Below are 25,261 nucleotides of genomic sequence, written 5' to 3' on the forward strand. Positions count from 1 at the left end.
GTGTCCGACTTTGCTGTCATGCACAGCCAGTGTTTTTTTTTAAATTAATATATGAAAGACAGTATCAACTTCATCGCAAGCTGTAGTAGGGGTTTCACAGATGTGTAATACTGTAAATAAAACGTGTAGAAAGAGCATGTGTTGGTTGTACTGCGGCTCCCGTATTTTGAAGAGATGGCTGTCACTGCTTGGCTGCATGTCGTTTCCCTTGTATGTTGTATTGTTCTCTGTCGCCATCAAGTGGTGCTATAATGACGGTAAATGAAACTGCAGGGCCAGGCCATATGAAGATGAACATTCTAAAGGACTGAAGTGGGCATCTCCAGTTTTGGAGGACCATAGTATGCACAGGCTGCTCCTGCCCAGTTAACACCTCTGTGTGTGTGTGTGTGTGTGTGTGTGTGTGTGTGTGTGTGTGTGTGTGTGTGTGTGTGTGTGTGTGTGTGTGTGTGTGTGTGTGTGTGTGTGTGTGTGTGTGTGTGTCCGTTCATGTTAGAGTGGTCTGTGTCCCACATGGGCTCGCAGGGCTGGATTAGTGACGGGTTTATTGTAATGACTGGACTGGAATTCATGGAATGGATCCAAACATGTGGTTTCCGTATATTTGACACCATTCCAACCATTACAATGAGCCCGTCCTCATATAGCTCCTCCCAGCAGCTTCTGCTGTAGAGGCTGGGGGAATGGGGGATTGCACTACTTCCGCCCTACATTGAGTAGATGGGAATATAGTAATGTGATTATACTGAACAAAAATATAAAAGCAACATGCAACAATTTCATAGATTTGAGTGACATTTGATATGGGCAAATCAGTCAATTGATATAAATTCAATAGGCCCTAATCTATGGATTTCACATAACTGGGAATACAGATATGCATCTGTTGGTCACAGATACCTTGGGGAAGAAAAAAAAAATGGGCCTCAGGATCTCGTCCCAGTATTTTGGTGCATTCAAATTGCTATCGATAAAATGCAATTCTGTTCTTTGTCCGTGGCTTATGCCTGCCTATAGCATAACCCAAACGCTTTTTGTGCATATGGAACATTTACGGGATATTTTATTTCAGCTCATGAAACATGGGACCAACACTTTACATGTTGCATGTATACTTCTGTTCAGTGTAGTTGCCATTATATTTGGTCAAACATCTTCCATGATGAAAAGCAACACTACAATTTTTTTTTCTTTTTTTTCTTAAAAATCAAACCCCTCTTCCAATTATTTTTTTACTAGACTGACATTGGTCTCCTCGTCCTGTCGTCAGCTATATTTTAGCCATTCCCTTTCAGACAGTAGTGTGTTACCGGTACATTCTTGAAATTTTACACAAGCAAAAAAAAAACACGACAAAACACCTGTGTAATGATTTATTGCAGCAAACACAGGAGACAAGCAATTTTGCGTAGTCCTAAACAAAAGAAACTCCAACATCCAATAAGTCCTCTTTTCAAAATATGCTACATATCTTTTTCCAGGCTTTTTAAATGTTTTATTTAAGTACCCACCAAAGGGAAGCGATTTAATCCAATCCTCAAAAACATTCATTGTAGGACATTTTCTATCATAACTCAACAATCAATACACCAATTACACCTTTGTGGGGCATCACAGTTTGGCCAATACTTTAGCTTTAAATTAACATACGGAATAATCTGACTGTAGCATACTTTCCAGTTTAGAGTGGTTAAATGTAAAATGCCAAGTCTAACTAACGCAGGAAAATAGCCATTTCAGTGTGGTAATCCCTGACAATTTGGTTCATGGAATTTTGACTCTGCCAATGTGACATGACAACTCAGGTCTACCCGTCGATCAGACGTGTCTGATGGTCAAATATTTATATGATCAGTAAATTGTGTCCCGTAAACAAATAAATAAATAAAATTAAGAAATTCTTTGTCTGCTGTGTAAGTTAGGAAGTTGTTCTAGACATTTTTTCAAATATTAATGTTATTTTCCAACAGTCATAATCAAGCCTGTTTATAACCTACGAGTGTAATAGTATAGGGTAGACTTCTCTCAAAAACAATGACTTTGGGCTTAACGCTGGAATCCGCAGTTGCTACATCCATTTTGGACTTAAAATTTTTTTTTTTATTGTATATTCAAGAATATCAATTATGAATGCCTTATTAATGAGCTTAGTAACTGGCATACCCCATCTGAACCCAATAAATAAGCTTGTTTTACTCCAATGTAAAACAAAGAAAATGTAAAATACTGTATAGCCTCAAAACATGGTTAAAACTCATTTTGATATCATGAATCAGGGGTGTCAAACTCATTCCACAGAGGGCAGTGTCTGCGGGGTTTTTCGGTTCAATTTAGTACTAGATAACCAGGTGATGTGAGTTTTACTAATTAGCGACCTTAATTCAATCAATCAAGTACAGGTGTGGAGCGGAAACCTGCAGACACGCGGGCCTCCACCGAATAAGTTTGATAGATGTCCTGGAGTCAGTCCTTGGATCCATAGCTCTGTCAATTTGAGAGTGGTTTCATTTCTCTAGGCCCATCCCCCAGCATTTCTACTAACACAGTAAAAGGAAAACAAAGTTGGCTTAAGGACAACAATGTCACCCTTTGTTATTGTTTCAACAGCGGATTCTAGCTTTAAGCTAACAAAATGAGACTTTCAAAAACGCATCCAAATTATACTCGCACATCTTAAATCAAGAACTACGATGTCTGCAAAGTATTGATAAAGCAAAAACAATATACACCACAGAGAAGACTTCATTACGCCAGGATTTCTCTACATTAATTACCATTCACAACATAACAAGGCACAGATAGCCTAAGCCCTTAACGAGAACAGAATGTACAGCAACCCCAAAAAAAGGGAGAATAAGAAAAAAATATATAACTTGGTAACACTTTATTAAAAGCCTGCAGTGGTTATAATGCATTGTGGTTATAATGCATTGTAAGAATAAGAATGTTTTCATAAATGATCCGGACAAAAAAAAAGTCCTACATAAAGAGAAAGCATACTATAAGTCTTATAATAAGACATTATAAATGGCTCATACATGCCTATAAGTAATAAAGCATTATACTTCAGTGCAGGCTTTATGTTAAGTGTAACCGATATTGTCATACGAACAGAATCATACAGGAAATAAGAGCCAGGTCTCAATCTTTTGTGAAAACAAACCCTTTTGACGACAATCGGTCAGTCTCAGCTTTAACATTTACCCAATCAATGGATGTTTCAGGTTCACACTATCAATTCCTTATGGATAGTCAAGAGGAAGAACAGCACCTGGTAGAAATCAAATACTAGCCGACTACAGAGTGACACGGTTATAGGGGGTTGCGACAACATGACAGGGAACGGCAAGCACCGCAAAAGATGCGGACGCAGACATTATATACACAACATTATGGGAAACACTGTTCCCGATAATAAATCACATCCACCCTACAGTGAAATATGGAGGTCACTGCCTCCGATAAGGACACGCTGGTAGACAAAAACTACCTTCTTCTTCACATTATGGAAGACACTGCTCCCGATAACGTTTCAGGATGAGAAAGTGTACATTCACCAAGAGACCTGTACTAGAAACCGCCTTGAGTTTTGTGTTAATGTAAAAAGGCAATTTGGGCTCCTGAGTGGCGCAGCGGCCTAAGGTATTACTTCTCAGTGCTAGAGGTGTCACAGACCCTGGTTCGATTCCAGGCTGTATCACAACAGGCCGTCATTGGGAGTCCCATAGGGTGGTGCACAATTGGCCCAGCGTCATTAGTGTTTGGCCGGGGTAGGCCGTCATTATGAATAATACTTTTTTCTTAACTGATTGCCGAGTGAAATAACGGTTCAATTATTTATTAATTTTTTAGGAAACAAACTTTGGTTGTGCCGTTTTCAATGTATTTTGAACATCTGTTTGAGATGTAATTCGGGAATATATTAAACGGCTAACTCGCAGTCGGTTGTGAAGTAGGTGACTGAAGTAAGGGCTGGTCTCTAGTATGGGTTAGTCGGTCTGACAGGTACACTTCCATAGCAGATGCTGCTTTGTCATTGACAGTATTACTGTCATAATTATGGAAGACACTGCTCCCGATAATTATACATGTTCAAAAAGTAGTTTAAAAAAACACCATTTATAGTGAACCCTGTCACTGATAAATAAACAAGGAAATAAATAGACCTTTTCAGTGCCATGTGGTGAAGACCCTTTCGCCCCAGGTTTAAAAGTCCTCGCTATTGTATTCATGTCAGCAGGAGGCCATTTTGAAAAGAGCTCACAAGCGTGGTGTAATTTACATGTTGCTTGAGGTGTAAAAAAACAAAAGGGCTTTAGCCTTTAGGTCTCAGGACAACTGTACATCAGTAACTAGGTTAGATGGTCTCACTTTACATGGTTGAAATGACCCTTCGCTAAGCCACGCCAACCCATCTATGGCAAAAAATATTTTTTCAAACTTTATTCAAATGGATAAATATTTGAAATATGCACCAGGAATACTTGCTACTGTGATTCTTGAAATAGACCCTGTTGGAGTATTTTTTAGAATCCCAAAATTATATCAATTTTGTTTGCTAGTTTAGCTAGCTCTGTCGCTGACCACCAAGCTTGCTAATGCTAGTTAAATTGTTTTAGCTAGCTAGCTAGGTTTTTAGCTTACACTGCTGTCGACATCAGGATATGGTTTGAGGGCACTAGTTAGCGCCAAAAGTGGTTATAGCTTTAACTGCATGCCGACAATGATTTCAGAGCCATTCAGTGGCTAGCTAAAGTACAAACAATTTTTTCCCCAGGTTCCCCTGAAGCAATTGTAATGGCAGGCAACCACAACATACCCAAGAGCTTCCTGATTAGCAAGGGGTAGTCAGTCAGTCTGTCTAATTTCATTGTGTATTCGAAAACACAGTTTGAGATCATTGTGAGGAGATTTCAACAGTGGTTGAATAGAGAATTGGGCTTCCCGATGGCAACAGTAACCAAGGCAGGCAGGGCTCAGTGAAGGGTCAGGTCAACAGGTCGTTATCAATAGTGTGTCAAATGTGGCGAAGCATTCGATTTGACTGCAGCGTCGCTAAAACCATTGACAACTATATGTGCCGTTTAAGGGAATTGTTAAATCAATATTGTAACTATTTAGGTTTTTAATATCATCACTTCTTGAAGAGCATAGTCAGAACACCACATTCCTGATTATTGCACATTTAGCAGTAACTGCATGCTTTCTCATTGTAAGTAAACATCCATGTATCATGTCGTTTAAGATACGTGAGGGAAGGTAGCCTAACCATTTGGCATGTAGCTAGCTAAAACTCATTTAGCTTGCTTCAGAGATTAGGCTTTAGGAAAGAGCTAAAACACACATACATATATACACACACACACGTTTAGCCAACTGTACAAACCTCCGACCGGTAGCTTGCAACGTACACATTACATCTGCAAATGTACCCTTCTGCTGCTTGACAAGCAGAGCTCACAAAAGATGGGGAAATTAACCTTAACATGACAAGAATGAGTGGTTAACTTTTTTTTTTGCACTTAAAATATCCAATCAATGGTGGCCAATATTGAGGGATGTTGAGAGGGCTTGCTCTCACGTATCTGAAATTACATTTACTGATCATGAAAAGCATGCAGTTACATGCTGTATGAAAACAGTTAAAATGTGCTCAATTTGTTGCAAGGGGGAAAATAAATCATACATTTGTAAGTTCTGACTAAGCTCTTCAAGGAGGGGGATTATATTACAACCAAATAGTTAAACATTGATTTAACTATCCCTTGAAAAAAAGGGCACGCAGTTGCCCCTGGTTTTAGCAGAGCGGTGGTCTCTTCGCCGCCAAGCAGGCAAATCCAATTGTGACCTTTTATTGATAACGATCTATTCTGTGTTACTTTCTGAACTGAATGTAAATTTAAACCCATTTGGCAACAGCTCTCAGACCAGGTCTCGTTCTAAAGTTTTCAGCACCTTAATCTCTATAAAAAAAAACAGCCCAGGTTTGAATCCAATGTAAAGTAACAGTGTAGAAATAACAGCGGTCTCGGATTGTAAAAAAATGTTTTTTTGTGATTTTGTTCATGGGTGGTAATAGTACCATAATAACCTTTGTTGTAATCGCAAAGTACCTCTTGAGTTTACACACACGATTTAGGTGTTTGTGACCTTGGATATTGGGCCAAAACTGTGTTATTGCCATACTAGTAAGTACGGTGACATTTGTAGGCCATTAGTCATTCGTATTTAGCACCAATATAAATTCAAATACGGCGTTAAGAAATGCATTTCAGTTTTTTGTTTTTCCTCGCAAGAGTGATAAATGGCTTTTCACTCATTTCACAAACAAGTGAAAGTTAAGGCAGTTGAATTTAAGTGTTATTTTTTGGGGTCTTGTTTGGAAGGTAAAGTACAGCATATTGTTGAGTTGCAATGCATATGGAAAAAAAAGGAGGTTGAGTTATTGATAGACACAGAACACTTCCATTTCATTTTCCTGAATGGTTGAGCCTAACTGAGGGTGCCTTGAGCGATGGCTATATTGGGTGTTTTGTTTAATAGGACATGTCGAGACCGGCTTAGATCATGTTGTCTGTGGACCAGACTTCCCCCGCCAGTGAGTTGGCGCAGCCCTGGATGGTCCAGGTTGCCAAAGCAAACTGAATCCGGAACAGATCAGCGTTGGCCTCTGAGTGGTCAATCTGCAGGGTGTCCAGGTGGTCCGACAGAGCCTTCAGGGTGTGGGAGCCGGAACCCACCAGGATGTGGCGGAACGGAGTCTCTCTGGGAGACACGTATGGGGACAGGAAGTCCCTCTCCACCTACAGGAGGAAGAGGAAATTAAGGTAAATAAAACATAAGTGTTTCAAATGTGTCAGTATCGTCCTAGGTTACACTATTTTTTTAAATTAAATGTATTATTTCAACTTTATTTAACCAGGTAGGCCAGTTGAGAACACAAGTTCTCACAAACTGCGACCTGTTCAAGATAAAGCAAATCAGTGCAACAAAAACAGTTACACAAAAAGAGTTACACATGGGATAAACAAACATACTGTCAGTAACAAAAAAAATCTGTATACAGTGTATGCAAATGAAGTAAGGAGGTAAGGCAATAAATAGGCAAACTACAATTTACACGAGTGATATATGTACAGATGAGGATGTGCAAGTAGAAATACTGGTGTGCAGAAGAGCAGAAAAACTAAAACAAATATGGGGATGAGGTAGGTAGTTGGATGGGCTATTTACAGATGGGCTGAGTACAGCTGCAGCGATCGGTAAGCTGCTCTGACAGCTGACGCTTCAAGTTAGTGAGAGAGATAAGTCTCCAACTTCAGTGGTTTTTGCAATTAGTTCCAGTCATTGGCAGCAGAGAACTGGAAGGAAAGGCAGCCAAAGTAGGTGTTGGCTTTAGGGATGACCAGTGAAATATACCTGCTGGAGTGCGTGCTACGGGTGGGTGTTGCTATAGAGACCAGTGAGCTGAGATAAGGCGGAGCTTTAGCTAGCAAAGACTTATAGATGACCTGGCGCGATTGGGTTTGGCGACGAATATGTAGTGAGAACCAGCCAACGAGAGCATACAGGTCGCAGTGGAAGGTAGTACATTGGGCTTTGGTAACAAAACATATGGCACTGTGATAGACTACATCCAGTTTGCTGAGTAGAGTGTTGGAGGCTATTTTGTAAATTACATTGCCGAAGTCAAGGATCGGTAGGATAGTCCATTTTACGAGGGTATGTTTGGCAGCATGAGTGAAGGAGACTGTTGCGAAATAGGAAGCTCGATTCTAGGTTTAACTTTGATTGGAGATGCTTAATGCGAGTCTGGAAGGAGAGTTTACAGTCTAACCAGACACCTAGGTATTTAGAGTTGTCAGAATATTCTAAATCAGAACCGTCCAGAGCAGTGATGCCAGTCGGGCGGGCAGCAATCGGTTGAAGAGCATGCATTTAAGAGCAGTTGGAGGCCACGGAAGGAGTGTTGTATGGAGTTGACGCTCATTTGGAGGTTTGTTAACAGTGTCCAAGGGCCAGATGTATACAGAATGGTGTCGTCTGCATAGAGGTGGATCAAAGAATCACCCGCAGAAAGAGCGACATAGTTGGCCCGAGAATTGAACCCTCTAGCACCCCCATTAGAGACTGCCAGAGGTCCGGACAACAGGCCCTCCGATTTGACACACTGAGAAGGTACGGTGGGATTCAAAATGGTCAGTGATCTGTTTGTTCACTTGGCTTTCAAAGACTTTAGAAAGGCAGGGCAGGACAGATATAGGTCTATAACAGTTTGGGTCTAGAGTGTCTCCCCCTTCGGAGAGGGCGATGACCGCAGCAGCTTTACAATCTTTAGGAATCTTAGACTATACGAAAGAGGTTGAACAGGCTAGTAATAGGAGTTGCAACAATGGCGGCGGATAATTTTAGGAAGAGAGGGTCCAGATTGTCTACCCCAGCTGATTTGTAGGAAATCCAGATCTTGCATCTCTTTCAGAACATCAGCTGTCTGGATTTGGGGGAAGGAGAAGCGAGGGGGGTGGGGGGGGCTTGGGCCAGTTGCTGCAGAGCTGGAAGCCAGGTGGAAAGCATGGGCAGCCGTAGATACATTCTTATTGAAATTTGATTATCGTTGATTTCTCAGTGTTTCCTATTCTCAGTGCAGTGGGCAGCTGGGACTTTAGTGTCCCAAAACTTTTTGGATGAACCATGTGTGGAGGCAATTAAATGTAATTAGGCTGTATTCCAGTCTCCCTATTGGTGTCATCATTATTCAAAATACTTTCAAAAGGAACATGTGTACATCAGGATTGGTCAATTCCATTTCAGTTCCAGGCAATTCAGGAAGTACACACATTTCAATTGACATATTCTTCAGTGGAATCAGGTTTACCCTCTGAATTGACTGGAATTTAAAATGGACCCCAATCCCGATGTACACGACATCCACCGTGCCTTCAGAAAGTATTCACACCCCTTGATCCCCCCCCCCCCCCCCCCCACATTTGTTGTGTTACAGCAGGGGTCTAAACCTTTTCTAGAGAGACTTTAAAATAAAATTGAAACACTTTTCTTTGAGTTTTTCTCCTCTCAAATTCTTCCCCATGTCCTTACACGATACAGTAGTGCACTAAGGTGGGCCCTCCCAAAATTCAATTTTATATTTTCCCAAATAATGTTTTAATTTTTTTCAAAATTTCAAGTTGTTCAAAAGAGAAACTACTAAATTTGATGTTCTGAGTCCATTTCAAATGCTTAAATCACAGAATACTAAGTCCTTCTGTAGCTCAGTTGGTAGAGCATGGCGCTTGTAACGCCAGGGTAGTGGGTTCGATCCCCCGGGACCACCCATACATAGAATGTATGCACACATGACTGTAAGTCGCTTTGGATAAAAGCGTCTGCTAAATAGCATATATTATTATTATTATTATTATTATATTATTAGAAGAAAACAAACTAATTTAGTTGCGCATCTGGAGAGTGAGGAATGTGCAGTCTAATGTGCCGGGCTAGCGATGCTTCTGTACTGCTGCTCAAAAAAAAATAATAATTAATCCCACTTTGTAACAAGATGTGGGAAAAAAGTCAGAAAGTGTTCACACCCAATGAAGGCACCGTAACCTAGCCGTACGCAGTCCAATTCCAACAACAAAATAATCTCAAACGGCAACACTTAAAAGCACGCACACTCATGATGCGGTCGTTGATGTTCCGGCACAGCTCTGCGTCCTCCAGGTTACTATTATCGATTTCAGTGGCCAGGCTACTGGCGGCTCGGCTGTAGGAGCCCGTCGCAGACATCAGCCACTGGACAGACAGCGACTTAGGCAACAGCTGGGGCTGCATCTGGAGATAACAAAATTAAGATCAAAGGAGATATGAGAACATAGACAAAACAAGCACCGGGATCAAATAGAGGTCAATTTGAGACAGATTAAACAACGCACAAGACATGGAGAAAGGAAAACAAGACATGAAAACTAAACTTAAAATTATAATTCTGCCATCAAGTTCACATTACCAGACAGTGAACATGTCCTTTTCCCCACTCGACTTACACTCTGCACGGCTTTGATCTTGGAGTTAATGGCGAACACGTGGGTGCGGATCTGGCGGGTGTATTTCTCCACATCCAGGCGCAGCAGGTGGTCGTGGACCAGCCGCAGGGCTATTCTCCCGGCGAACTGCCCTGCGGACACCGCCAGCTTGGCTACCTGGTTGGACGTGGCACCATACAGCTTGTCGCGTGTATCATCCAGTGTCCCGAGGAATGGGTATTCCTCACCCTGAGACACATGGTGGTTAAAGGAGAAAGAATGTCAAAAATTACAGGTAGAAACCGAATGCTAAACAATGACTGGTATTACTCAAAATGTGGAGGGAAAAATGGGTTCATAAAATAAACGAGAGGTAGTAGCAAAAACATTTGTTATATTGTCATAGAAAGAGAGAGTTATCGGTCATATTACACAAGATATTTTAAAATGCAAAGCCTGATGGAACAAACAGTGGAATCTGACAGGAATGGGATCAAGGACCTAATTGTTATGGTTCCCAGGGGCCATCTTGGATCAGAGGTTTTGGAAAGCTTCCCTGACAGGACCTGATTCTCCAGGTCTGAGGAGGACCTTCGATAACAGGGGTGCGCAAGTACTATTTGAGAAGGTCTGGTTACACTAATTTCCTAGATGCCGAAAGGTCCGGCTGGATATTGTCATTCATCAGAGTAGTAACAAACCCCACCCACCCACCTTGCAACCCATGTAAACTGTTCACACCCCTGTTCCTGAGACTGAAAATGTTGCCGTTTTAAAGTTAAATGACCTGCAATTCAACACATTTGTCCGCTTATGATACCAGGGTCCCGGCCCATATTGACCCTGTTGTGGGTCCGGTTCCGTACTGCGGTCTGCCAGTTGAGTATAAGGGTTCTAAAATGACTATTTCTATGTGTATCGTGATGTACTGCTGAGACCATTATGTAGGCCTTGTAAAGGCACTTTTCACAAACTGACCTCTGTGGTGAAACGGAATGAGACGGATGGGATGCCGGAGAAGGTGATGAAGGGATAAGCGGGATCATTTAGCCTCAGAGGCTCCATGCTGTTAAAACATAAATAACACAAAATACATGACTACACAATCATACAAATATGGTGGTGAAAAAAAATGTTCCCCAATTCTATAAGCGATTCAATTAACTTCAATGTGGGATCTGCTTTAGAATAAAACATTTGACACGTTGAGCCACACACACTGTTATGATCTTCCCAAAGTCCCACTTACACTGCTGCCTCCCAGTTGAGCCCGGGGACTGCAGAGTAGAGTGTACCGGAGTCACTGGGAGTGTTCACCTGTAGAGAAGAGCAGCACAGGTTTCAAAACAGAGGACACTGCTTAATAATGAAAAGAGAAATCCTGTCAGATGATCTGCTGCTACGTGAAACTAACCTCCCGTAGCGTTCTCTGGATGAGCGTGTTCATTAAAGGGCTGGCCGAGGCTTTGAATGTTGGGAAACCTGGGGAGAGAGACATTGTACAATTCAAGAGGAAACTATTTCACCTTATTACTTTAGGTTTTCAATGTATAACCTTTGCAACTGTAAACTGTCACAAACCCAAACAATGCATTCTGTGTACAGAAATCAAATACACTATACATGCCTGTTACAACTCCATCCAGGTTGATGTAAGAGAAGGCTTTCATGTTCAGAGAAGACAAATAACCCTGAAAACAGAAACGAGTTGAGACCAATTAGGTATATAAACCCTGGATTACTGATGCCATGTATTGGCCAATGAGAGGCTTTGAAACCACCAGTCGGCCATATTGGCATTTCCGAGAAGACCAGTTTCCATGGGAATAAATGGAATTCTACAGCATTTCAATTAAAATGTTTCTTAGGGGGAAAAAAATGGCATTAATTTAAAGTATTTTTGTTGTTGTAGGATGGACATTAACATTACGGGCTCTATTTTAACTAACGCAAATGGTCAATCTAGGCGCTGACGGTAGCGCTATTAAGTGAATCCAAAATATTTTAGTGATTATTTTCACAGCCGTTATTATGAGCGCAAATAGCTAGCGGTGGCGCGAAAGGGCTGGGTTTTAATGACACTCGGTGCGACGAGTGTCTGGTCACTACCTGACCAATCAAGGCGTTCCATGGCTTAATACTACAATTTGTTGGTCTTCAGTTCAGTAGGTTAATGTCAGTCTGCATTATCAAGTGCAATTCAGCTGGGGGCTCAGAATATTCTTGTCCTAGTCCATTGTGGATTGATACTACAGTTTAAATAGCATAGGCTCCAGTAATGAGTGATAGCAACAGTAAAAAAAAATATTAATAATTTAAGTTGTGTTGTATTTGGCGTCAACGAGTATATGTCTTTACCCACTTCTCCTCAGATACATATAGTTTTTTTAAATACTAGGATTCCGTAAATTGTATTGTAGGTGTGAGGCACGTTGTCAATAAGCAGGTGTTATAGCCTGCTTAAAATATTTAATACCTTATGAATATTTAATATTTTTTTCGATATTTGTATGAACATAAGATTCAACAACTAAGACATAAGCTGAACAAGTTCCACAGAAATTGAATGTGTCCCTGAACAAAGGGGGGTGTCAAAATCAAAAGTAACAGTCAGTATCTCGTGTGGCCACCAGCTGCATTAAGTACTGCAGTGCATCTCCTTCTCATGGACAGCACCAGGTTTGCCAGTTCTTGCTGTGAGATGTTACTCCACTCTTCCACCAAGGCACCTGCAAGTTCCTGGACATTTCTGGGGGGGAAGGGCCCTAGCCCTCACCCTCCGATCCAATAGGTCCCAGAGGTGCTCAATGGGATTGAGATCCGGGCTCTTTGATGGCCATGGCAGAACACTGACATTCCTGTCTTGCAGGAAATCACGCACAGATGAGCAGTATGGCTGGTGGCATTGTCAGGTCATGTCAGGATGAGCCTGCAGGAAGGGTACCACATGAGAGGATGTCTTCCCTGTAACACACAGCGTTGAGATTGCCTGCAATGACAAGCTCAGTTCGATGACGCACCGCCCCAGACCAAGACAGACCCTCCACCTCAAAAATCGACCCCACTCTAAAGTACAGGCCTCGGTGTAATGCTCATTCCTTTGAGGATAAACGCAAATCCGAACATCACCCCTGGTGAGACAAAACCGCGACTCGTCAGTGAAGACCACTTTTCACCAGTCCAGTCTGGTCCAGCGACGGTGGGTTTGTGTCCATAGGTGACGTTGTTGCCGGTGATGTCTGGTGAGGACCTGCCTTACAACAGTTCTACAAGCCGTCAGTCCTGCCTCTCTCAGCCTATTGCGGACAGTCTGAGCACTGATGGAGGGATTGTGCTTTCCTGGTGTAACTCTGGCAGTGGTTGCTGCCATCCTGTACCTGTCCCGCAGGTGTGATGTTCAGATGTACCGATCCTGTGTAGGTGTTACACGTGGTCTGCTACTGCGAGGACGATCGGCTGTCCATCCTGTCTCAGGCGTCTCACAGTACAATTTATTTCCCTGGCCACATCTGCAGTCCTCATGCCTCCTTGCAGCATTCATAAGGCATGCTAACGCAGATGAGCAGGGACCCTGGGCATCTTTCTTTCGGTGTTTTTGAGTCAGTAGAAAGGCCTTTTTAGTGTCCTAAGTTTTCATAACTGTGACCTTAATTGCCTACCATCTAAGCTGTTAGTGTCTTAATGACCATTCCATAGGTGCATTTTCATTAATGGTTTATGGTTCATTGAACAAGCATGGGAAACAGTGTTTAAACCCTTTACAATGAAGAGCTGTGAAGTTGTTTGGATTTCTACAAATTATCTTTGAAAGACAGGGTCCTGAAACAGGTCCGATTTTTTTTTTTACTGTTTTTTTCCTTCCCATTTTCATATTGTCATTATGGGATGTGTGTAGATGGGTGAGAAAAATATTTACACATTAAGCTTGCTGAAAATAAACGCAGTTGACAGTGAGAGGATGTTTCTTTGCTGAGGTGTGTGTGTGTGTGTTATATATATATATCTTATTTACATAAGTAGACGCACCCCTGAGGCAATACATGTTATAATCCCCTTTGGCAGTGATTACAGCTGTGAGTCTTTCTGGATAAGTCTAAGAGCTTTGTACACCTGGATTGTACAATATTTGCCAGTTATTCTTTTTAAATTTCTTCAAGCTCTGTCAAATTGGTTGTTGATCTTTGCTAGACAACCATTTAAGTCTTGCCATAGATTTTCAAGTTGATTTAAGTCAAAACTGTAACTAAGCCACTCAGGAACATTCACTGTCTTCACAGTAAGCAACTCCAGTGTAGATTTGGTCTTGTGTTTTAGGCTATTGTCCTGCTGAAAGGTGAATTCATCTCTCAGTGTCAGGTGGAAAGCAGACAACCAGATTTTCCTCTAGGATTTTGCCTGTGTTAAGTGCCATTCCATTTTTCTTTATTATCCTGAAAAACTCCCCAGTCCTTAACAATTACAAGCATAACCATAGCATGATGCAGCCACCACCATGCATGAAAATATGAAGAGTGGTACTCAGTAATGTGTTGTATTTGCTCCAAACATAACACTTTGTATTCAGGACAAAAATATTTTGCAGTACTACTTTACTGCCTTGTTGCAAAAATAATTAATATGTTTATTATGTACAGGCTTCCTTTCCTGTGTTTGAAATTAACTGCTAGACTGAGGGACCTTACAGATCGTATGTGTGGGTTAAAGAGATGAGGCAGTCATTAAAAGAAATCATGTTAAACTCTATTATTGTAACTTATTATGTGCCTTGTAAAACTCCTGAACTTTAGGCTTGCCATAAAGGGATTGGATAAATAACATTTAAACTTTTTATTAATTTGTAAAAAAATAAAATAATAATTATCTAAAAACCTAATTCCACTTTGACATTATGGAGTATTGTGTGTAGGCCTGAGACAAATATAAATGTAATACATTTTAAATTCAGGCTGTAACACAACACAATGTGGGAAAAGTAAATACTATTTAAAAGGCACTGTATATAAATCATTGGTTGAGACACATACTCAAGTAAAAAACAACTGTGCTAAGGTTTGAATTGGTATCAAGTGCAGTTCTTACCTCCAACCACTCGGTGGCGCCAACACTCCCATACTCTCCAGCACTCCAGCTGGCAAAAACGATGCTCCTCCTGGGCTTGAAGCCATCTGTCAGGGGGGGGAGAGAGACAGGAACCATGAGGATGAACATCATTATCGCCATCATTCACAGTTGGTTGCCTCCTTACAGGCTACAGGCTATGGGGATATTTCTTTTGTATTGTGTAATTGTTCCATTGTCCCCTCCACTATTTCTGTACTGTAAGTCATGCATGTAGAATACAGTGCATTTGGAAAGTATTCAGACCCCTTGACTTTTTTCCACATTTTGATACGTTACAGCCTTATTCTAAAATTGATAAGGGGGAAAAACTATTTAATCAATCTACACACAATACCCCATAATGACAAAAGTAAAAACATGCTACATTTATTTTGCTTACTTATTTTAAAACACAATTATAATAATCACATTTGCATAAGTATTCAGACCCTTTGCTCAGTACTTTGTTGAAGCACCTTTTGCAGAAATTACAGCCTCGAGTCTTCTTGGGTATGACGCTACGAGCTTGGCACACCTATAGTTGGGGAGTTTCCCCATTTCTCTGCAGATCCTCTCAAGCGTCGTCAGGTTGGATTGGGAGTGTTGCTACACAGCCATTTTCAGGTCTCTCCAGAGATGTTAGATCAGGTTCAAGTCCGGGCTCTGGCTGGGCCATTAATTGACATTCAGAGACTTGTCCTGAAACCACTCCTGTGTTGTCTTGGCTGTATGCTTAGGGATCGTTGTCCTGGTGGAAGGTGAATCGTCGCCCCAGTCTGAGGTCCTGAGCAGGTTTTTATCAAGGATCTCTGTACTTTGCTCCGTTCATCTTTGCCTCGATCCTGACTAGTCTCCCAGTCCCACTGAAAAACACCCCCACAGCATATTGCTACCACCACCATGCTTCACCGTAGGGATGGTGCCAGGTTTCTGCCAGACGTGATCCTTGGCATTCAGGACAAAGAGTTGAATCTTGGTTTCATCAGACCAGAGAATGTTTCTCATGGTCTGAGAGTCTTTTAGGTGCTTTTTGTCAAACTCCAAGCGTGTTGTCATGTGTATTTTACTGAGGAGTAGCTTCCTTCTGGCCACTCTACCATAAAGGCCTGATTGGTGGAGTGCTACAGAAATGGTTGTCCTTTTGGAAGGTTCTCCCATTTCCACCGAGCAACTCTAGAGCTGTCAGAGTGACCCTCGGATTCTTGGTCACCTCCCTGACCAAGGCCCCTCTCCCATGATTGCTCAGTTAGAGCTGCATGCCCAGCCTAGGAAGAGTCTTAGGGTATCCAAACTTCTTCCATTTAAGAATGATGGAGGCCACTGTGTTCTTGGGGACCTTCAAATGCTGCAGACATTTGTTGGTACCATTCCCCATATCTGTGCCTCGACACAATCCTTTCTTGGAGCTTTACGGACAATTCCTTCGACTGTGGGAACTTACATAGACAGGTGTGTGTGTGACTTTCCAAATCATGTCCAATCAATTGAGTTTACCACAGGTGGACTCCAATCAAGTTGAAGAAACATCTCAAGGATGGTCAATGGAAAAAGGATGCACATGAGCTCAATGTCAAGTCTCATAGCAAAGGGTCTGAATACTTATGTAAATCAGTATGTTTTTAATTTATTATAAATTAGCAAACATTTCTAACAACCCGTTTTCACTTTGTCATTATGGGGTATTGCGATGTCATTATGGGGTATTGCGATGTCATTATGGGGTATTGCGATGTCATTATGGGGTATTGCGATGTCATTATGGGGTATTGCGATGTCATTATGGGGTATTGCGTGTCGACTGCTGAGGATTTTTATTTGTATCTAATCCATTTTAGAATAAGGTTGTAACAAAATGTGGGGGAAAAGTCTAGGGGTCTGAATGCTTTCTGAAGGCACTGTGTGTGTGTGTGTGTGTGTGTGTGTGTGTGTGTGTGTGTGTGTGTGTGTGTGTGTGTGTGTGTGTGTGTGTGTGTGTGTGTGTGTGTGTGTGTATTTATTGTAAGACTATGTCAGGACCACTTCACCAGGTCAAATTCCTGGTACATGTAAATGTACTTGGTAAATAAAAATTTGGTCTATAAATGTACATTTGAGTCATTTAGCAGACGCTTTTATCCAGAGCGACTTAAAAGGAGCAAGTCGGGTTAAGTTCTTGGCTCAAGGGAACAATTTCATCTCGTCACTGTGGGGATTCAAACCAGTGACCTTTTGGTTACTAGTCCAACGCTCTAAAGCGCTAGGCTACCTGCCGATTGAAAACCCACAGCAGTACAGTAGAATAGAGACCATTCTGTCTATTCTATGGCATTTATGGTCTGGCTTGTCATCTATCATCACCCACCATTTTTCACCATGTCTGAGATGGTGCGGGCCAACTCCACCAACACACTGGTGCCCACTGTGGAGCTGGCGAAGCCTGGACCCCAGGCATCCCTCTGAGCACCCATAACCACAAAACGATCTACAGCAAGGAAGGCAGAGACATAGCATATTTAAATTGTGTAAAGGATTAAGACAGTTGATCTATTAGATAGCAGTTAGCCTCTCAAATTAGGGTAAATCCCATTTAATTTATCTTAAAGGAAATGTACATTAAATGAAAATGGTTCATTCTTTCAGATCTGGACTATGCATCAATTCACACATTGAATTTAAATTAAATCTACTGACTTGCCTACAGTTGAAATGTAACTGACCCCAAAGCTACCGTAAAATGACCTAAGAACTACACAATACTAGGGACTCCTGTTTCTTTCCACAGGGCCTTAGGTCAACCATACCTGGGTCCACAAAGCCTTTGATGACTCCAAACACGTTGACGATCAACTTCTCAGCCAGGACGTTGTTGACCTCCACCGTGACCATATCGGCATAATCTCCCAGTTTTCCTACCCCTTCCCAACCTGTAGGGGCGCTTTTCCCTTCCATTTCCCTGAGTTTCCAGACAAAGATTTGGTGGGAAAATGTTAGGCACTGATCTAAGGTCAGTTTCAAGGTTTTAACCCTTAAAAATGGTCATGGTTAGGATAGGAATGGTATGATGTTCCTAGATCTGTGTGTAAGGCCCAACTTCTACTACACTACGACCAGTTGATGGAAACCTACCTCATGATAGTGGTGGCCATGCGGACTGTGATGGTCTGGGCCAGGATGCTGGGGAGGCCTGAGGACTGGACAGGGGGAAACTGGGTATGGTTGAAGGAGGGGAACCCGGGGGTGTAAGGGTCACCAGAGCCAAGATGGACCTGGATATGGAGAAACAGAGACACATGACAGGGTAAGCCCTGACCTTTGTGTTTTGATTTGGCCCTGCACTAACATATCCAATTCAACTTGCCAAACCCTTGACAAGTTCAATCTGGGGTGTAATCATTAGTCCAAAAAAACCTAGTTTCTGTTGAAAAAAATTCAAATCGGTTCCTTTCCATTTTGGTTCCTAGTGAATACACCCCAGGTGTTTTAGTCCACGGCTAGAACAAGAAGGTGCACTGCCCTGGCTAGAATATAGTGAGGGTGTCATCAGGGTACAAAGTGGAACAGAATAAGATGAGGCAACAAGAGGTACACAATACACTACTGTATCTTTAAATGGAACCTTAAATGTATTTTTTTTATTTTATTTAACTAGGCAAGTCAGTTAAGAACAAATTCTTATTTACAATGACGGCCTACACCGGCCAAACCCGGACAACGCTGGGCCAATTGTGGGCCGCCCTTATGTGACTCCAAATCACAGCCGGTTGTGATACAGCCTGTATTTGAACCAGGGTCTCTGTAGTGACGCCTCAAGCACTGAGATGCAGTGCACCTTAGACCGCTGCGCCACTCGGGAGCCCATAAGTAGTAGATAGTGCAGATATACCCAACAATGTGTGTATCCAGTGAACTTCAGTCATGGCTGGGAATGCAAATAATATAAGTCTGTCTACATGTACATTTCATAGAGGAAAATGTCCGCCTCACTCACATGGCCAAAGAGCTGAGTGGACCCTCCGATCCTTCTGTCGTCAGCAGGGTAGATGAGAACAGCAGAGGCATTCAGCTTGGCTGCGTTGGCCACCTACGCAAGGAAGAAAGGAGGGAGCATGGAATGAAAAAGCACGAGAACAGAACCCTTTTACGCTTAGCAATGACACATCACCTTGTGCTATTCAATCAAGTCTATATAATAATAATAAATAATAATAAATGCCATTTAGCAGACGCTTTTATCCAAAGCGACTTACAGTCATGTGTGCATACATTCTACGTATGGGTGGTCCTGGGGATCGAACCCACTACCCTGGCGTTACAAGCGCCATGCTCATATAGGCTCCAATAGATTTACCAATACAAACTAGACTCATCACTCTGACACTAAACCTCCAAATGAAGAGCGATCAATGACCTTATTAAAAATTCAGCCGTATGCTTATAAAATATCTCAAGGAAGTATGTTTTTGTTTCTTCTTGTGCAAATTCCCACACCTTCTCAGCAAAGCTTATTTTCCCAGATCTGACCAGAAGGACCCTCCCATCCAAGGCAATGTTCTTATCCTGCAGTTTCCTCAGGTCGTCCATCTGACCGTAGTTGCCGTGAAGTACTGCGCCCTGTGAAAAACAAAAATAGAAATTGAGACCGGTCTTGAGCTCAAATTACTCTGCAACAATTAATTCATAAATATGGAGGTACTATTATGGAAGAATACTAGGGGTATGTATGCAAGGTGTACTTAGCACAATTGCTAAGTGCTTGACAATAAACTGAATGACTAATGTGATAACTCATGTAGTATTTTATAGTATACAATATGTCAATTATTTTATTACAATCAGAGTATCAGCTCTATTGTCAACCTTGAAATCAACTGAAATGCTCCAAATTTGTTAATTTCAATGTAAAATAAAATAAAAATGAAACAAAAACACTGGATTTGTTTTTTCTTCAATGATTACCTTTGCTGTTCCAGTTTTGCTGTAGGCCAGATATCCCCTCAGTGCTCCAAGATCAGACCCTTTGAAGGTCACCTTGTTGGAGCCAGATGCAGGGGGATCCACAAGCTTGACATAGTGCTCGTCAGTCCACGTATACATGCCGTACTCTTTGAACCTTCCCAGCACCTTCTTGGCCAGCACAGTGTCTCCAGATGAGCCTGCCTGATGGCTTTCACTAGCAAACTCACTGTGAGAGTGACAGACAGAAAGAGGGGGTGGGGGGGTGATGGAGAGAGAAAGAGGAGAGAAATATAAATATACTTCCTTTATCCCAATGATGTGCCAAACATTATGCAGACAATTATTAAGACTTCAAATGTTATTGGCCACATGCTTTGTTCACAGATGTAAACTAACAGTGAAACGGTTATTTACGGGCCCTTCCCAACAATGTAGACAGAAAAATAATAACAAAGAATACACAATGAGTAACGATAACTTGGCTATAGACACTGGGTACCAGTACAGAGTGGATGTGCAGGGGTACAAGGTAATCGAGGTAGATACTGCATGTACATATAGGAAAGGGATGAAGTGACCAGGCAACAGGATAGATAAACAGTAATGGCAGCTTATACGAGTCAAGAGTAAAGTGCAATAAGGGTCAACGCAGAAAGCTAAATAGTCGGGATAGCCATTGGATAACAGTCTTACGGCTTGGGGGTAGAAACTGTTCAGGCTTCATATGCAGCTGCCATACTGTCACAACATAATTGGTAGTAGTATAACATTGTAGTGCTATTTCCAATATAAAGTTGAAAAATGAGAGCAGACAAGCTTAAAAGGGATACTTTGGGATTTTTGCAATGAATCTCTTTATCTACTTCCCCAGAGTGATGAGCTTATGGATATTTTTTTTTAAATGGTATCCAGTCATCCGACTCTGGGGAGGTAGATAAAGAGATTCATTGCAAAAATCCTGAAGTATCCCTTTAATGTTTACCCCACTGGGCTACTAGTGGTCACCTGAAGGCGCTCTCGAAGCTGGAGGCACTCATCTTCTCATCCAGCAGTCTCTTCACGTCATTCCAGTCCATGGGAAGGTCCGCCTCCATCTTAACGGAACCCTGGGTAATGGATTCTTCAAAGGTGGACCTAGAGCAGCTGGGAGGAGCCAACTCTTTCTTCCGATGGGACAGGTAGCCAATCAGATAGCCTGAGAGAGAAACAGAAAAAAGGGGAAGAGAGTAAATTGTAAAATAACCGCTGAAACCACTGTCAGCTGCAGCTAGACACAACCACCCGGGCAGAAACCAGACCAAGAGACGGTTTACCCCAGACAAAAATTATATATATTTTTTTAAAGCTCTCGATGGAGAATTCTTATATTTTTTGTCCAAGACAAGGCTTAATCTTTGTCTGGAAAACGGGCCCTTAATTAATCTGGTCATCAGTTTATCTGAACAGCGTTTCAGCCATAAATCATACGACAGTGGCAACTTGCACTGAGTTTTAGCTATCTGTGGCTAAAGTTAGCATAATTTCATAGTGGCTTTTAAAGAAACCCGAAAAATGAATTAGAGTTTCTCCTGTCCAATAGACTACTTGGAGAGTGAAGAAACCAACCATCCTTCAACGTGTACTTTAATACAGAGCTTGTGACTTTTACTGATACAGCATATGACCAATACGTGACTAACAGTGACTGAGGCACCAGCATGCAATTGTCAATTTTTTAAATGTCTGTTCTTACTGATGATGAAGATGAGGAGTACGGTGGCCACCATGAAGCAGACGCTCTTGGGCGTGCGCCCGGCCGGCCTGTGTACCACATAGGGTTCCTTGGCATGGTTGTGGTCCTCCCCCACGCCATTACCGCCCACCTCCTCGTCCATGTCGGACGACAGCTTCATCTCCACCTGGCTGTTCTCACCCTCCATGTTCTGCGTCAGGTTGAAGCGTGTGTATGAGCGAGGCTCTCCATTGAACTGTGTGGAGACAGAGATTGATGAAGGAAGGAGAGCTGTTAAAATCCTCACATGCCATGTGATTTAGTGTGTGTTTTATTCAGCCAAAATGAAGACATTTTGAACATTCTTATACAGATTACCTTGGGTTTCACTCCTTACATGCCTATATACAGATATATATTATTTAATGGAACCATCTTTATTTGGCACCAAATAAAAAGTGATTCAATCGAGATTAACTACAGAATGTAATGCGATTGATTATTTTAAATTGTTTGACAGCCCTAAAACTCGGGATATTATTATTTGCCGATATATGGCAATATTATTTTACTTCGTCATCTGTACCTGCAACAAACTCTAGTATTTTTCCTTCCCCGTCTTCTTTTTAAATAGTGAGCCAATTTATTTTCAGCACTTTTATTTCCATGACTGATCCCTCTGCAGCGATATCGTGAGCAATGTGTTTGGGAAAATCGAATCGCAATACATATCGACTCGGCCCTAAGTATCGTGATATCACAGTATCAAATCGCAATACATATCGACTCGGCACTAAGTATCGTGATAATATCAGTATCGTCCAGTCCCCAGCCCTAATGTATAGTCTTACTAGGCTGGTACTATGTCACGTTATACTATAGTGCAGTAATATGGTACGTATGTGTCAACTCATTTGCATAATGTGTGCCACTTGAACACATTGGCTGTGTTTACGGTTTACTCAGGCAGCCTAATTCTGATATTCTGTCAACAAAAAGATATATATATATATGTTTCATTGCCTTAATAAAAATCAATGCTTTTTAGGCTTGAAGCCTTCATCAGGGTAGCCTAGTGGTTAGCGTGTTGGACTAGTAACCGAAAGGTTGCAAGTTCATATCCCCGAGCTGACAAGGTACAAATCTGTCGTTCTGCCCCTGAACAGGCAGTTAACCCACTGTTCCTAGGCAGTCATTGTAAATAAGAATCTGTTCTTAACTGACTTGCCTAGTAAAAAAATATATATAAAAAATATCAATTGACCTCCAATAGATTAGCACCATTCTTCACATTTCCAGTTGGCTCCTTTATTCATGCACCTTGGTTGGAATGAGAGGTAGCAGCACTATACCTTTGCTTCGGGAATCACTTTAGACTCTAAAGTTTAGAGTGAAGAGACCAATTTGCAAGTGTCGATATGTACTCATTTCACTAACATTTTAGAAAATTGTTGTGCAGGTATCAGTCAACTGAAACTAAAAGCAACCATTTAAAAATACATTCAAAAGAGGAATGGTTTTGATTTGCAACCATTTTTAGACAGGATAATGAAACAATCATTTAGTAGGGTAATTTCTTTAAAGTCTAGGCCTAGTACTTACAATTTTGGATATTGTCGACCTTGCGTGGTCCATGGTCGCTTCTCAGAAGTCTAGAGGGAACAAAAAAACAATGAGTGTGGAACAGGATCCATGCTAGAATAGAAATACGGAGTTTTGGGGAAAGAAAATACTACACGTCCCAAAGCCCCAGGTTTTCACTTCTTATTTGTGTATTCATTAACAGTTTCTTTCTGGCTAGTGGGGAGAAACCAAAGAAGAAAAGTCCCACAACTTCTCTGAACATCCACCAGGCTTCCTACGGTGTTGCCCTGTTCCCAGGCACTAAGGAGCACTGTTGAGGGCGTGAACCGGCCACAATCACACTGGCTCCACGTGAAGTCAAGGGGGAAGGAAAATAACATAATTACAAAAACACAAAACTTCCCACGTGATTTTATGGATTCGCCAAAGAAAGCAATGTCTCTGTGTGAATAGAGTCCTGAGACCAGAAACACAAGACTACCATATAATTTCCTGGCTGTCAAGTAGCACCCATGAACAATTGTTCTGAATAAGGAATAGGCCGTTTTAAACATTTTCGATAATGTGCTGTGTTATTAAGTCATTTCAGACCCCATTGCTTATTTGACTGGACAGACTATAAGTGATCTTTTACTGTACACTACTGGTAACATTAATGTAATGCTGGCCTAATTGTAAATTGTTGTAATTAGCCTAAATTAATTCATAAAATAATCCATTATTTTGTCCCATTGAAGTTAACAAATAGTATTCAGTTTAGAGCAGTAGGTGGCGACAAAGTCCCACAAGAATTGCTTTGCTTAGGGTGATCTACAACTAGGCCTAATGGCTCAAATTAATATCGGAATTGAATCCAAATGTAAATACATTCATTGTATGTATATATAAGAGTCATTGAAAATAATGGGCAAAGAAATCGAAAGCTCTTCTAATCATTGCCACAGCTGTGATGGCCTACATCACTGAGAGGTTATCAACTTGAGGCCACTAGATGAGCCATTCATTATTCAGTTAAAAATGATAAATCACGATCCCCATCGCATCTATATATTTTTTAATACCTATGAAAACAACCACCTCCTCTATATTTGACAATAGGGCAGCCTGACTAAGTTAGCGCACTGAATAAAGAACAAAGTGCAGAGAACTGCCTATTTACGGTAAGTTGTGTTTTGACATGTTAAGTAAGTAAACCACATTCAGGAAAGGAAACAGAGCATCCAGCCAACATGCTAAGTCAAGTTTATCGAACCCTCCTAACATCTGTTTCGTCTACAGAGTTACCGCAGTCATGATAGCAATTCCTCATAACACTTCTCCTTTACTGAGAAAGACAAGCAGTAATTCACAACCAATGTTTCACTTATTACCATTCAAAACAATGCATCTCTGACAAGGGAGGATCTAGGCCTAGATACTAAAACAAAAAAACCTTTCAAACCATGCCCAATCTTTCTGAACAATCCACATGTTGTTCAGGTCTTACCAAATGCCTAGCTAAATGTGTTCCCAATCAGCATGAACCCACCTAAATGAACCTCATTCACCTCTTTTCCCCATCACACCAAGCATCAATATTATCTCAATGCTCCTGAACCAATCACAAAAATATTGGAGGCAAGTGAGCAGAGCCCTCATTTACATTTCACTCATTTATCCACAGCGCCTTACAGTTAAGTGAGCACATAGATTTACAGTCTTTTTCACACTGTTCCCCAATGGGAATCGTACCCACACACCTGGCGTTGCAATCACCACGCTCCTACCAACTGAGCCACGCAGGACACGATCAGACTGAACACGGCTACTCTAAATAACTGCTCGGCAACCTTTTCTCCCAGTATTTCAACCACCTAAACAGCTCTCTTATGACCAATCTAGTGTAAAAAGAAGACTAATCAATCCTAGG

At 41.5% G+C, this 25,261-nt stretch overlaps 1 protein-coding gene across 2 annotated transcripts in view; it reads right to left on the bottom strand.

Moving 5' to 3' along the window:
• Positions 1-1,359: 1,359 nt before the first annotated feature.
• The window catches only part of LOC124042145 (transferrin receptor protein 1-like), a 29,187-nt gene continuing 5,285 nt past the window's right edge, over positions 1,360-25,261 (bottom strand). For both annotated transcript variants that reach the window (XM_046360520.1, XM_046360521.1), the window contains exons 2-18: positions 23,371-23,420; positions 21,790-22,024; positions 21,063-21,252; positions 20,058-20,283; positions 19,590-19,712; positions 19,090-19,182; positions 18,228-18,367; positions 17,903-18,054; positions 17,464-17,583; positions 15,102-15,187; positions 11,650-11,713; positions 11,437-11,504; positions 11,272-11,339; positions 11,001-11,088; positions 10,044-10,271; positions 9,673-9,831; positions 1,360-6,803 (exon numbers count right to left, since the gene is read on the bottom strand). In XM_046360520.1, the coding sequence (XP_046216476.1) occupies positions 6,561-6,803; positions 9,673-9,831; positions 10,044-10,271; positions 11,001-11,088; positions 11,272-11,339; positions 11,437-11,504; positions 11,650-11,713; positions 15,102-15,187; positions 17,464-17,583; positions 17,903-18,054; positions 18,228-18,367; positions 19,090-19,182; positions 19,590-19,712; positions 20,058-20,283; positions 21,063-21,252; positions 21,790-22,024; positions 23,371-23,403 (2,316 nt within the window). In that variant the 5' untranslated portion in view covers positions 23,404-23,420 and the 3' untranslated portion in view covers positions 1,360-6,560. The remainder of the gene's footprint in view (positions 6,804-9,672; positions 9,832-10,043; positions 10,272-11,000; positions 11,089-11,271; positions 11,340-11,436; positions 11,505-11,649; positions 11,714-15,101; positions 15,188-17,463; positions 17,584-17,902; positions 18,055-18,227; positions 18,368-19,089; positions 19,183-19,589; positions 19,713-20,057; positions 20,284-21,062; positions 21,253-21,789; positions 22,025-23,370; positions 23,421-25,261) is intronic.

This window comes from Oncorhynchus gorbuscha, linkage group LG08 (genome assembly GCF_021184085.1).
Source record: "Oncorhynchus gorbuscha isolate QuinsamMale2020 ecotype Even-year linkage group LG08, OgorEven_v1.0, whole genome shotgun sequence".
Classification (NCBI taxonomy): domain Eukaryota; kingdom Metazoa; phylum Chordata; class Actinopteri; order Salmoniformes; family Salmonidae; genus Oncorhynchus; species Oncorhynchus gorbuscha.